The 15,553-nt window shown below is 36.6% G+C and overlaps 1 protein-coding gene across 1 annotated transcript in view; it reads left to right on the top strand.

The window, feature by feature from the left end:
- Positions 1-15,553, top strand: part of SCAPER (S-phase cyclin A associated protein in the ER) — a 478,259-nt gene that overhangs the window by 243,152 nt on the left and 219,554 nt on the right. Inside the window, 2 exon segments of the mRNA XM_047736200.1 lie at positions 2,023-2,093; positions 2,096-2,151. Coding sequence (XP_047592156.1) covers positions 2,023-2,093; positions 2,096-2,151 — 127 coding nt within the window.

Below are 15,553 nucleotides of genomic sequence, written 5' to 3'. Positions count from 1 at the left end.
TTTTGAGTGCATTTATGTTAACATATTAGGTGCTGTGGTTAGGCAGTGAACAGGTAGACAGGAGCCCTCTTTCATGCAGTTAAGACTGTGCTTCTGCACTGTTCAATAAAATAGCTTCTAGCCACAAGTGGGCATTTAAATTATTAAGATTAAATACAACATAAGGGGCACCTGGGTGATTCATTTGGTTAAACATCTGACTCTTGATTTAGGCCTAGATAATGATCTCGGGGTTGTGAGATCAAGCCCTGCAAGGGGCTCTGTGCTGAGCATGAAGTCTGCTTAAGATTCTCTCTCTGAAAAAAAAAAAAAAAAAAAAAAAAAGATTCTCTCTCTGCCCTTCACCACCCCCAATTCCCGCTTGCACACTCTCTCATAAATATACATACCTGCATACATACATACATACGTACAACTTAAAATTTAGCTCCTCAGTGATACTAACTAACTTCAGGTGCATAATGGCCACATTTGCCTTGCAGCCACCATAGTGGGCAGTACAGATACAGAACATTCCCCATCATTGCTAAAGTTCTGTTGCAAACCTCTCCATGGGAAAGACTTATGATGAGTGATTTAAAGGACTAGTCAAATCAGAAAAAGCAATGTCTGAGCTGAAAACTCAGGGATAAGTTAGAAATTTTCTAGATAATGTGGAGTTGAGGAAAGCGTTTCAGAAGGAATGAAAGAAGAGTGTTTGCAAAGACACTGAAGAGGAAGAAGAGGGTGATTTGATAGAAGGACTTCATGTACACAGATTCTGTGTGGCAGGATTAGCCCTACATAGGAGGAATTAGTCTTCCTGATTGTAATAGGAGAAGCAAAGGAGGGTATGGCTGAAATGCAGATAGGTTTGTAGATTTGGTGGCAGAAAGTGAGGATTTTCCTGTTCCAGTAGTTCCATTTTCATTCTGAAGTGTAAGATCTTTTTTTGAAAGCAAGAGGGGAAAGGAAATGATGGAGATTTGAAGAGAATGGATAATGTATGAAGCAAGTCTTTGTGGAGAGTGGGAGAGTGAGGATGCTAAATGGATTCACTAAGATCCTGAATATGTGGTCATACCAAGATCAGAGATGGAAAAGGCTGGCAGATGTTCATTATCCAGCCAACTAAATTAATACATCAATTCACTGAGAATGGTGCCTACAGAAAGAGTTAAACATTATGACTATTACCACTGCTGGGGTTTAGCAAGTAGTAGTAACACGCAGAACAGCAGAGAGGGAATGTAGCATGCTTGCCATAAAGTGACTATAATGATGGCCTACAGAATCTATCATAGGTAAAAATGGAAGTGAGACAACGGGGAGTGATGTATAGGGGAGAAGTGGAGAGGTCTGGGAGTGTGTCTGGTGAATATCTGTTGGTGGACTACTTAAGTAAGTGGAAAGGAAAGGATTGCTCAGAATGAGGTATATGAAACAGAAGAAGGAAGGACTACAAAGAAATATTACACATACTTCACTCACGAAAGAATCCCACAGTCTAAGTAATATGTGTTATTTCCTGGTGAAAAGCAAATAATTGCTCTGTTGCCTAAGTAAATGACATCATCAGTGGCAGGCAATCCCCAAATGGCTTGTAAACTGAAACATGGGGAGTTTGACATTTTAAGAGTTTACAATGCTTACAACATGATATCCAAGTCTACCTTGCAGATTTAAATCAAAATATGAAAACCCAGAGTTTCTTATACTCATTTTCTCTGCCCGCATAGTCTCACCTTCTCCCCATCTGCAGTTCTGTTCTAGTTAAGTGTCACACAGAAACTGATGGTAGCTGTTGTTCTAGCTAATCTACTGTCCTCTAGTTCTATTTTGTGCCGTGAGGACTAGGTCGATATTCATGAATTTAAGTAATATCAGCCTGAGGAGTGGTTTGTTTGTTCCTCCTCAGAGCTGTTCTGTGAAGCAGTTTCTAATACAATAATGAAAGTAACTTTGTTTCAAAACATTCAGGAAAATGAAATAATTATAGTCTAATTCATTAATGTCATTCTTCCCTTTGATTTTATTTTGAAGGCTTCAGCGATTAGCTAAAGATCTTCTAAAACAACTACAAGTACAAGACAGTGGCTCATGGGCAAACAATAAAGTTCTGCTTTAGATCGGACCCTAGGCGAGATCACTAGAATTTTGGAAAAAAGGTATGTAACTAATCTTTTGCCTTGCTTGCCCTTAATATTTGTGGTTCTTTCTCACTATGACAGGGCATACATAGGACTATAAGGCTGACTCTCATTTATGCATTTCGTCTGTGTTTCCAAAACCTGGTCAACCACTGGTCAATGTTTTTTTTTTTTTCTTTCATTAATTAAACTGATGTTGTTTTCAGTCATTTTAATTGAAATCCTCAATAACAAAAATATGATCATTGGGTCAATCATATTTTTCCCCATACAAACAAAAACAAAATTATTTTAAATGGAATCACAGTAATGAAAGTATACAATTTTATGGCAGAAAATATAAAACTTTGAATTATAGAACTCATGAATCACAACCAGATTTCTACAAAGCACAATTTCCTTACAGTTGCCAACAGAAAATTTGGCAGTTTTCTATAGTGACTTAGAGACAGTAAATGTTCTTGTGATAGTTAAAAAATTCATAATGATTTCTAAAGTATTACTACTCAATATAGAAAATTTTCAATGCACAAGAAGTCAACTCCCTATAGTACCCACTGTTGACATTTTGTTGTATTTTCTTCTTACTTTTTATTGTACATTTCTCACATAATTTTATCTGGCTGATTTTATCATAAATTTTTTCTCATGTCTTTAAAAATTCCTTGTAGCCAAAATGAACATATCACAATTTATGCAATTTATATCACTTAGTTGGTTTCTAATTTTTCCATTTGGTGTAATGGCCATCTTTTTTTATTACCTGCAATTTTTTTTTTTTTTTTTGGTTTTTGTTTTCTGGGTTTAAATGTATAATACTTGAGATACACAAAAGAATGGAGTGATAAAAATACCCTAAATATAATGAACAGCTGTGAATTCACCACCCAACTTAAAAACTAGACTGTTCCCAGTATACCTGTGGTTCCTAGTGTGATTCTTCCAACCCCCATTCCCATCGCTGCTCCCTTTGAAGGAAATACTATACAGTATTAAAGGGATATCTTTCTTTGTTTTTTAATAGCCTTTTCTTTATCACATTTATAAATCTATTACATAATATATTATTTATTTCGCTTATATTTGACCTTTATAAAATATCATACTGTAGACTTCTATTATTTTTTCAATCAAATTATGATTCTAAGTTTTATTTAGGCTTATAAATGTAGCTGTTTTTCATTTATTTTCTCTATTGTGAGTGAGTACTTCATTGTGTTAATAATATAGTTTTTAAATCCATTTCCTGACACAGGACCTTGTTTTCCAGGATTGAATTCAGTCAGAGTTGAAATGTGTATCAGTTTGTGTTTGAGAGAGAGAAAGGGAAACTGAGCAGTTAGAGACAGTGCTGCTCAAGCATTCTTGTATCAGAGCAAATGAACAAATTTCTCCAAAGTGGGGAGTCTCAGACTTTAGTCTACATCAGAATCATTAGGACTTGATAAAACACAGCCCACCTTGGGTTTCTGATTCATTAGTTCTGCAGTGGGTCCTAAGAATTTGTATTTCACAGGTGACACTGATACTGCTGGTCTAGGCATCATATTTTGAGAATCATTACTCTTGTCTAGGGCATACACCTCAGGGGTGGAATTACTGGATTCTCAGGCATATTCACAAGATGGTGTTCAGCTGCATTTTGGCGTCAGACTGTACAGTCCTCTGTAGGAACTGAGAGCAGCATATTCACTGAGGCATTGTAGCAGAGCCAGAAAGAGTCAGTTCTGTGGAACACATCCCTTTCAGAGTGTCAGAGTTCAGAAACTGGTAATTGTCAGACATGTGCTAGATGGGAGTGTTTGGAGATTTGATATACCTTGGAAAAAATCTCTATTTTAAAAATTAGCACCGATTATTTTTATAAAGGGTACTTATACTTTGAACTAAAAGGGATTTACTTGAAGATACCACTGTGTGCACCTTATCTCATGAATATTGTTTTAGATTGAAGTAATCAGAGAATTTTTGAGGAAAAAGTAAAATGATCTGTATAAGAAAGGTATTCAGTATGAAAATCTAAGTAAAGTTATTTCATTCACAAAGGGGCAATTTACTGGAATACCACTGATTCCTTATAATTTTGGGGAGAAAAATGTAGTCTGGCTCCTGATCTAAATGGTCTGTGTCAGAAGCCTTGCTGTAAAGGTGTCCTCAGAGTATACACTGCAGGACCACCTGAGAGTCTAAACTTACCTACAGTAAGATCCTTTTGCTATTTTTATAACTAAAATCCCTTTTACCTAGCCAAGACAGACTCACTTTATGTGAAATTCTGTTCATAGAGTTATACTGACATTTCAGTGTAATTCAGCTGATATTTATGATTTCAGTTTAGGAATTGTAAATAACCATTCGTTTTTGTTTGGAAAACTGCCTGGAGTAAGAAAATCATTAGAGCCAAAGCCAAGTACCCAGTGAAGGAATTGAAGACAACCTAGAAGTGACAAGGGTAGGCCTGGTAGAACTTGGGCAAGCACTCCCTGAGGAATGGTGAGAGATGAATCTTGAGGTCTTCATCTTCTTAATTGAGATCTCAACACACTGATGCTTTTTGTTAATGTTTTGATACAGTTTTCCTTAGATACTTCTTCTGGAATTCTGAGAACTACTTTAGAGATAGCAGGTTAAACTTTGTGATGCACAAAAACACTCTTGTAATGAAAGATCAGGGAACTGAGGAAACCTGCCTATTAATACTTACCATTTGTGTCAGGTCCCTTCTTACTTTTCAGGTTCTCTGATTCTGTTTAGAATTAAAAAGCCTGTAAGCTGTGTTGCATATGTTACAGTTTTTAACAAACTCCACCCAATTCTGCAAGAAATAACGATGGTCTAGGGTACTTGCACCTACTCTACCAGCAAAAACATCTAAAAATACTGGTTTTTCTGTCCCATTTTTATGCCTCTTTATTTGTTTCTCTTGACTAACTGCAATGGCTAGCACCTCCATTACAGTGTTGGGTAGAAGTGGTAAGAAGAGACATCATTGTGTTACTCTGGTCTTAGGGAGATAGTGTTGAGTATTTCAAATTTAGGCATCTTATCAGCTATAGGTCTTCCTTAGATGCTGTTCATCACATTGACAAATTGGCTTGAGTTTGTATTTGTATCATGAATGGTTGGCAAATTGTGTTAAGTACTTGTTTAACATTATAACATAATTAAATGATTAAAAAATACTGGGAAAAATTTAAAGTAGCTTTCTTAAAAACATCAAATTGCTAAGAAAAAATTGAAGAATTACTGGGTCAAAAAAAAAAAAAGAATTTAGGAAGTTGTATTCAGTTATAACTGAATCCCCCAAGAGTTATGATTTGCAAGCCTCATGGGGTAGGGAAGAAAAGTAAAAGCTTAAGGGCTGCCTAAAGTATGACATCTAATAGGTTTTCTGTTTACAGAGATAAGACCACCATAACCTATTCTGTGATATAATCATGAACCCACTTACCTCATTCTTAGAGACTGCAAAGAAAGTGCTATGGCATAGTGCAGGAGTTATAACTATAATCGAGCCCTGGAGTAGACTTTCAGCCCAAACTCATATCACCTGTATCATTTCAAATGGTGAATTGAATTTGAAGTAGTCCCAGATTGACTAGTGGTATCTCTAGATACTTGGCAGAAGGAAATGCAAGTCCTCACTTAAAGAAGACACCTTTAATCCTGGGCCTTAGATCATTTCTGTCAAATAATTTTACAAGAACAGATAGCCACAGCCCAAAAAAAGGGTGTGCAAAAGTAAATAAATCATTATGAGTTATAACAAGCAGAAACTAGAATTTCAAGTCTTTGTAAATACCAGTTACAGATTATAAAACTATGATTTTTTATCTTCTAAGGAAATAAAAGGATTGAAAATATCTACACATATGGACCAAGTATATAAATCAGAATAGTTCTACTGATGCCAATTAATAAAGCTAGACAAGGGCGCCTGGGTGGCTCAGTGGGTTAAGCCGCTGCCTTCCGCTCAGGTCGTGATCTCACGGTCCTGGGATCAAGTCCCGCATCAGGCTCTCTGCTCAGTGGGGAGCCTGCTTCCCTCTCTCTCTTTCTCTCTGCCTGCCTCTCTGTCTACTTGTGATCTCTCTCTGTCAAATCAATAAATAAAATCTTTAAAAAAAAATAAAGCTAGACAAAATATAAACTGGAACTGAATTGCTAACAAAGTGGTAAAGAATTACTGGGCTGAGGGGGGCACCTGGGTGGCTCAGTGGTTAAGCCTCTGCCTTCGGCTCAGGTCATGATCTCAGGGTCCTGGGTCGAGTCCCCATCAGGCTCTCTGCTCTGCAGGAGCCTGCTTCCTCCCTCTCTCTCTTTGCTTGCCTCTCTGCCCACTTGTGCTCTCTCTCTGTCAAATGAATAAATCTTTAAAAAAAAAAAAAAGCTACTGGGCTGAGATCTGGAAACAAGGCATTTTGGGGCTGGGTACAATTGGTGATCCAAAAGAAGTGGTAAGAAGCTGAGTAATATTTTTGACATTATTGCAAAATTGGTGGATTAAAAGTGTTGTAGTCTAGGACTGTCAAGGGTAGATTGGAAGTATGCCAGTCATTGCACGGACCACAGCTTAACTTCAGATCATCTGGGTGGCTGGAAAAAAAAAAAAGAAAAAGAAAAAAGAAAAAAAAAAACAGTTGTTGGGAAAAAAAAAGTGATCTTGGATTGCTAATACCTCCAGGTGCCTAACAGAAGCAAATGGGAAATCTACTGTGAAGAAAGAGAATTTCAACCAAAGTCTCAATTATTTTGACAAAATAAGTTTCAAATACTGTGTCTGACAGAGAAAGGTAGTTAACCATGTAAGGGGCAAGATAACATGGATAAAAATCAGTGGGAACAGACAATGGGGGCTATGCTTGCTATGTTCAAGGATGTAAGTATTAACCATTTTTAAAAGGTATAGCACATTTGAAAAAATAGAAATCAAGAACTGAACGTTTTGGTAATCAAAATTAAGAAAACTATACATCATGTAACAGCAAAATAAACCCACTGAAGAGAAAATAACTATATTCTAAGTCCTAAGACTAAAACATGGAGAGAATATATGAAAAATACAGAAAAGAATAGAAGCATATCAAATATAGTGAGGTTTTTAATTTATGTATAGTTATTCAGGAAGAGAGGAGAGAAAAGGGCAGAAACAGCACCTGAAGTGATTCTTTCTAAAACTTTCTAAAACTTTACAAATCAACCCAGAGATTCAAGAAACCCAGTGAAGCCCAAACAGTGAAAATAAAAAAGAAATCTACACCTATGTTTATAGCAGCAATGGCCACAGTTGCCAAATTGTGCAAAGAACCAAGATGCCCTTCAATGGACGAATGGATAAGGAAGATGTGGTCCATATACACTATGGAGTATTATGCCTCCATTAGAAAGGATGAATACCCAACTTATGTAGCAACATGGACAGGACTGGAAGAGATTATGCTGAGTGAAATAAGTCAAGCAGAGAGAGTCAATTATCATATAGTTTCACTTATTTGTGGAGCATAACAAATAGCATGGAGGACATGGGGAGTTAGGAGAAGGGAGTTGAGGGAAATCATGAGAGACTATGGACTCTGAAAAACAACCTGAGGGTTTTGAAGGGGCGGGGGGGGGGGTGGGAGGTTGGGGGAGCCAGGTGGTGGGTATTAAGGAGGGCACGTATTGCATGGAGCACTGGGTATGGTGCAAAAACAATGAATTCTGTTACGCTGAAAAGAAATTAAAAAAAAAGAAAGAAATCTACACCTAAACACATCATCATGAAACTGGGAAGAAATCACATTATAAGCCAATCTCATTCATGAACTTAGATTCAAAATTCCTTAACAAATTTTTGGCAAACAAATCTTGCAATGTATACAAAGAATAGTATATCACAACAAAATTGGAATTATCAAGGTATTCAAGTTGGTTTAATATTGGAAAATCAGAGTTTATCATATTAATAGATGAAAAGAGAAAAAGATGTGAGCATCTCAAAGACCCAGCAGAAGCATTTGATAAGTTCAGCATCAAATCTATTCATCATTGTAAACAAGGAATAGAATACAATTTCCTAACTCACAGATTGTATCTAAAATAAAAATGTAGCTAATTTCATGAACTAGTAAGTTTAAAAAGTCTACTAGGATACAACAACAGTATATAAAAATCAATCTTGCAAAAAAATCTATCTTATTTATATCATCAACAAATATTAAGTATCTGGAGTAAATAATCATGTTCATGGATTGGAACCCTCACTATAGTAATATACCTTTTCACCACAAATTGATATGTAGATTTAGTGCATTGGAATGAAAATTCTTATATTGTGCAATTGAAACTTTATTTTCTGGAAATTGAAATGCAGATTCTAAAATTAAAATACACAATTTCAAAGAACTAATAATGGCCAAGACACTGTTGAAAACTAATAATATGGGAAGATTTGCTCTACCAGGTATCAAAACTTACTAGAAAGTTGCAGTAGTTAAATAATGTATTGTTGGAGCAAAGATGGCAGAAACAAAAAATGGAACATACTTAATTAAATTCATATATAGTATGCTTAATGAACAATGTGAGGCAGTTTTTTTATGTATATATAGAAAAAGGAAACATCATAAAACATTAGGGAAAATAGGGTCCCTTTTGTAAATGTTGCTATAATGATTGAATATCCTTAACTCTTTTAAAAATAAAACTTGACCCCACCTTACATCATAATCAAAAGATTAAGTTCAGATGGACCTAAATGTGAAAAGTAAAAACAACCTTTTAGGCGATAACAAAGAATATTTTAACTTTGGGGTTTTGCTAGAACAAAAAAAGGGCACAAGAAATTAGCTATATAGGAAGTGAAATTTTAGTTAAAAATCTGGTATCAAAGATACCAGAAAAACAGCTAAAAGACAATATGATGGAAGAAAATCTTTATCTGTATAACTCATGAAGAAGTGGAATCCAGTGTATATAAGGAATTCTTTTTTTTTTTAAGATTTTATTTATTTATTTGTCAGACAGAGAGCATGCACAAGCAGGCTGAGTGGCAGCAGAGGCAGAGAGAGAAGCAGGCTCCCTGCTGAGCAAGGAGCCTGATGCAGGACTCTATCCTAGGACCCTGGGATCATGACCTGAGCCAAAGGCAGCGGCTTAACCGACTGAGCCACCAGGCGTTCTATATAAGGAATTCTTAAAGTTAAAAAGGAAAAGAAATAAACAGCCCGAGGGAAATGGTAATAGGCATTCCAAAAGATGTCTAAGTAGCCAGTAAGTAAATGCAAAGATAGTCAATCTCTTCGGTAATCAGAAAATTCCAAATGAAAAATGTAGTGTGATGCTATGATTCACTTGTCAGAATGGCAAAAATTAAAGACTGAAAATACCAACTATTGCCAAAGATCTAGAGTAATGGAATTCTCATACATTGTGATTATATAAGTTGGTACTACCACTTTAGAAAGCGGTTTGTTATTATTGACTAAAGCTCAGGCATATGCATCATATTTTTCTTCCAGGTCTATACCCTAAGACAGCAATGCATATATGTACCAGGAGACACATATACAAATGTTCAGTGGCATTTTTGTAATTACCAAATATGGAAAAAAGACCAAGTATCCTTAACAGTTAAATATATAAATTATGTACATTTGTGTAATAGAATATTATTCAACAATAAAATGAACTACAGCTATTGGTAACAACATGAATGCATCTCAGAATGTTTTGTGGGCAAAACAAGTCACCAAAAATATATATGTATGAATATATGTACATGTGTATATATATACACAGAGGTGAACTACATACATACACTGTTACATTTCCGGTTATGTAAAGTCTAAGAATAGCCAAAAGTACCTATATTGCTTTGCAATATACACATAGAAGAGAAAACTATAAGGAAGACACAGGAAATACTTCTCATAAAAATCAGGATAATGATTATTCAGAGAGTTGGGAGGGAGATGTGATCAGGAAGATTCATGTAGGTGGCTTATTGAGTGTGTCTAGTCTTCCTTCTCTTGACCAGATGGCAATGATATACAATGTCCAAATTACAGTTATTCTTCAAATTGTACTTACATGTTTTCTCATTTTTCTCACTTTTCTGCATGTCTGTTATGTTTCACAATGAAATTCCATTTAAAATTCAAGTTAAAATAAATGCTCCAAGAACCCTTTTGTTGCAGAAATGTTTAATTATTTCAAATAAGAGTTTCTAAAACTTTCTTATACATGCAGAGGAATTTTCCTTGTTTGTGCCATTTTATGAAATTTGGTCCAAGTGAGCATGATTTGTATTTTCATTGACTTTTCTCATTACTCTGTGATGATGAACATTGCATTTGAATTTGGATAGTAACAGCATCCCAGAAGCTTTCTGTGGTTTATCAGTAACATGAGACATTTGTATGCTGTTGCTGTAAGTAAACAGTTTAAGCAGATGGATTGGATATGGAGTTTTTCCAATTCCTTTCCTGATTTTTTTTTTAATCCTGCCAAATTTAAATAGAGATTCAGCTGTGATTCTCTTGAAGCTGAATAAGCAAACCGCATAGCTGACAGCAATCATAATTTGAACTGAATTGAGAGATAGATGTCAAATCACTTTTTATACCTTTAGTAAAGCCTGCCATGTTTCAGTGTTTTGAAATTTATCTTGCAAAATTTCACCAAGTAACTGTGGAAGGTAGAAACATACAAGCTTTTCCTGACCCTGCCCTTTTTTTCCTGCTTTTTTGCCTACTGAGGTTTGTGGCTATTTTACACATGCCTAGACTCAGAGGAGATAAACCAGTCATCCCTCAGAGCTTTTCAGTCGAATTGTATTCAGAAAATTGTGTTCAGGTCTGACTAGACATTGCCTGTCTTCCAAATTTCATGGTTTCATTTGGTTTTGCTTCTCTTATGTTCAGCTGGAATTCTGCAGTTGAAAAATTCTGTCATAGAAATCTCTGATTTCAATCCTCTCACATTATTATGTTCTTAAGTTATGTATTTCTTCATGGCAGCTGATAAATAAATGTATATAGCTTATAGAACACCCATATTTTATCACAAGGTGACAAATGTAACCTGTAGTCCTAAGTAAAATGAGAATGTTTCTTATACTTTCTTCAGCTGGTATGTATTAGAAGATGAGTATAAGGAAAATGGAATTGTTACTTCAAGACTCTGGCAAAGGTTTAATCTATACATGGTATGTATTTTAAAAAAGGAAACAAGGAACATGAAGGGGTGTTCATGTATTTTGTTATAGATGGTGGTTACATAGATGTATGCAGTTGCCAAAATTCATCAAACTGGACACCTAAATATGTGCATTTTATTATATGTTACCTGTATCTCAGTAAAACAATAGATAATGATTCAAAATAGCTTATATATTTTTCAGATTTCAGTTTCCTTTGCTGTGCAGAAGCTTTTGATTTTGATGAAGTCCCAAAAGTTTATTTTGGCTTTTGTTTCCTTTGCCTTTGGAGACATATCTTGAAAGAAGTTGCTGTGGCTGATAGCGAAGAGATTACTGCCTATGTTCTCCTCCAGGATTCTGATGGATTCCTGTCTCACGTTGAGGTCTTTTATCCATTTTGAGTTTATCTTTGCGTACGGTGTAAGAGAATGGTCGAGTTTCATTCTTCTACATATAGCTGTCCAGTTTTCCCAGCACCATTATTGAAGAGACTGTCTTTTTTCCACTGCATATTTTTCCTGTTTTGTCGAAGATTATTTGACCATAGAGTTGAGGGTTCATATCTGGGCTCTCTACTCTGTTCCACTGATCTATGTGTCTGTTTTATGCCAGTACCATGCTGTCTTGGTGATCACAGCTTTGTAGTAAAGCTTGAAATCAGGTAACATGATGCCCCCAGCTTTATTTTGTTTTCAGCATTTCCTTAGCGATTCGGGTCTCTTCTGGTTCCATACAAATTTTTGGATTATTGCTCCAGCTCTTTGAAGAATACCGGTGGAATTTTGATCGGAATGGCATTAAAAGTATAGATTGCTCTAGGCAGTATAGACATTTTAACAATGTTTATTCTTCCGATCCAAGAGCATGGAATGGTCTTCCATCTTTTTGTGTCTTCTTCAATTTCTTTCATGAGTGTTCTGTAGTTCTTTGAGTACAGATCCTTTACCTCTTTGGTTAGGTTATTCCCGGGTATCTTTTGGTTCTTGGTGCTATAGGTAAATGGAATCGATTCTCTAATTTCCCTTTCTGTATTTTCATTGTTAGTGTATAAGAATGCCACTGATTTCTGTACATTGACTTTATATCCTGCCACGTTACTGAATTGCTGTATGAGTTCTAGTAGTTGGGGGTGGGGTCTATGGGTTTTCCATATAAGAATCACGTCATCTGCGAATAGAGAGAGTTTGACTTCTTCATTGCCAATTTGGATACCTTTTATTTCTCTTTGTTGTCTGATTGCTGTGGTTTTGATTTGTACTCCCTGAGGCTGAGTGATATCGAGCACTTTTTCATGTGTCTGTCCGGCCACCTGGATGTCTTCTTTGCAGAAATGTCTGTTCATGTCTTCTTCCCATTTCTTGATTGGATTATTGTTCTCTGGGTGTTGAGTTTGATAAGTTCTTTATGGATTTTGATACTAGCTCTTTATCTGATATGTCATTTGCAAATATCTTCTCCCATTCTGTCAGTTGTCTTTTGATCTTGTTGACTATTTACTGTACAAAAGCTTTGTTATATTGATGAAGTCCCTATAGTTCATTTTTGCCCATGCTTCCCTTGCTTTGGTGATGTTTCTAGGAAGAAGTTGCTGCAGCTGAGGTCAAAGAGGTGCTGCCTGTGTTCTTCTCAAGGGTTTTTATGGATTCCTGTCTCACATGAGGTCGTCCATCCATTTTCAGTCTATTTTTGTGTATGGTGTAAGGCAACGCTCCAGTTTTATTTTTCTGCGTGCAGCTGTCCAATTTCCAAACACCATTTGTTGAAGAGACTTTTTTCCATTGGCCATTCTTTCCTGCTTTGTCAAAGATTAGCTGACCATAGAGCAGAGGGTCGATTTGTTGGGCTATTATGTTCCATTGATCCCTGTGTCTGTTTATATGCCAGTACCATACTGTCTGGATGACTAGAGGCTTTGTACTAGAGCTTGAAGTCTGAAATTGTGATGCCGCCAACTTTAGCTTTGTTTTCTACCTTCCTCTGGCTATCAGGGTCTTTTCTGGTTCCATATAAATTTTACGATTATTTGTTCTGTTTCTTTGAAAAAAGTGGATGGTATTTTGATAAGGATTGCATTAACAATTAGTTTCCACTAGGTGGCATAGACATTTTTTTTTTAATTTTTTTATTTTTTCAGCATAACAGTATTCATTATTTTTGCACACACCCAGTGCTCCATGCAATCCGTGCCCTCTACAATACCCACCACCTGGTGCCCCAACCTCCCACCCCCCACCCCTTCAAAATTCTCAGATCGTTTTTCAGAGTCCATAGTCTCTCATGGTTCACCTCCCCTTGTCCTCCATGCTATTTGTTATGCTCCACAAATAAGTGAAACCATATGATAATTGACTCTCTCTGCTTGACTTATTTCACTCAGCATAATCTCTTCCAGTCCCGTCCATGTTGCTACAGAACTTGGGTATTCACCTTTCTTTTTTCTTTTTTTTTTTTTTTTTACAGCTTTATAAACATATATTTTTATCCCCAGGGGTACAGGTCTGCGAATCGCCAGGTTTACACACTTCACAACACTCACCATAGCACATACCCTCCCCAATATCCATAACCCCACCCCCTCTCCTAACCCCCTCCCCCCATCAACCCTCAGTTTGTTTTGTGAGATTAAGAGTCACTTATGGTTTGTTTCCCTCCCAATCCCATCTTGTTTCATTTACTCTTCTCCTACCCCCTCAACCCCCCATGTTGCATCTCCTCTCCCTCATATCAGGGAGATCATAGGATAGTTGTCTTTCTCCGATTGACTTATTTCGCTAAGCATGATACCCTCTAGTTCCATCCACGTCGTCGCAAATGGCAAGATTTCATTTCTTTTGATGGCTGCATAGTATTCCATTGTGTATATATACCACATCTTCTTATCCATTCGTCTGTAGATGGACATCTAGGTTCTTTCCATAGTTTGGCTATTGTAGACATTGCTGCTATAAACATTCGGGTGCACGTGCCCCTTCGGATCACTACGTTTGTATCTTTAGGGTAAATACCCAGCAGTGCAATTGCAGGGTCATAGGGTAGTTCTATTTTCAACATTTTGAGGAACCTCCATGCTGTTTTCCAGAGTGGTTGCACCAGCTTGCATTCCCACCAACAGTGTAGGAGGGTTCCCCTTTCTCCGCATCCTCGCCAGCATCTGTCATTTCCTGACTTGTTAATTTTAGCCATTCTGACTGGTGTGAGGTGATATCTCATGGTGGTTTTGATTTGTATTTCCCTGATGCCGAGTGATTATGGAGCACTTTTTCATGTGTCCGTTGGCCATCTGGATGTCTTCTTTGCAGAAATGTCTGTTCATGTCCTCTGCCCATTTCTTGATTGGATTATTTGTTCTTTGGGTGTTGAGTTTGCTAAGTTCTTTATAGATTTTGAACACTAGCCCTTTATCTGATATGTCATTTGCAAATATCTTCTCCCATTCTGTCAGTTGTCTTTTGGTTTTGTTCACTGTTTCCTTTGCTGTGCAAAAGCTTTTGATCTTGATAAAATCCCAAAAGTTCATTTTTGCCCTTGCTTCCCTTGCCTTTGGTGATGTTCCTAGGAAGATGTTGCTGCGGCTGAGGTCGAAGAGGTTGCTGCCTGTGTTCTCCTCGAGGATTTTGATGGATTCCTTTCTCACATTGAGATCCTTCATCCATTTTGAGTCTATTTTCGTGTGTGGTGTAAGGAAATGATCCAATTTCATTTTTCTGCATGTGGCTGTCCAATTTTCCCAACACCATTTATTGAAGAGGCTGTCTTTTTTCCATTGGACATTCTTTCCTGCTTTGTCGAAGATGAGTTGACCATAGAGTTGAGGGTCCATTTCTGGGCTCTCTATTCTGTTCCATTGATCTATGTGTCTGTTTTTGTGCCAGTACCATGCTGTCTTGATGATGACAGCTTTGTAATAGAGCTTGAAGTCCGGAATTGTGATGCCACCAACTTTGGTTTCTTTTTTCAATATTCCTTTGGCTATTCGAGGTCTTTTCTGGTTCCATATAAATTTTAGGATTATTTGTTCCATTTCTTTGAAAAAAATGGATGGTACTTTGATAGGAACTGCATTAACTGTGTAGATTGCTTTAGGTAGCATAGACATTTTCACAATATTATTCTTCCAATCCAGGAGCATGGAACATTTTTCCATTTCTTTGTGTCTTCCTCAGTTTCTTTCATGAGTACTTTATAGTTTTCTGAGTACAGATTCTTAGTCTCTTTGGTTAGGTTATTCCTAGGTATCTTATAG

Source organism: Lutra lutra, chromosome 7 (genome assembly GCF_902655055.1).
Source record: "Lutra lutra chromosome 7, mLutLut1.2, whole genome shotgun sequence".
Classification (NCBI taxonomy): domain Eukaryota; kingdom Metazoa; phylum Chordata; class Mammalia; order Carnivora; family Mustelidae; genus Lutra; species Lutra lutra.
Note: the sequence above shows the minus strand (reverse complement) of the source record. Positions and strands in the feature narration are given on the sequence as shown.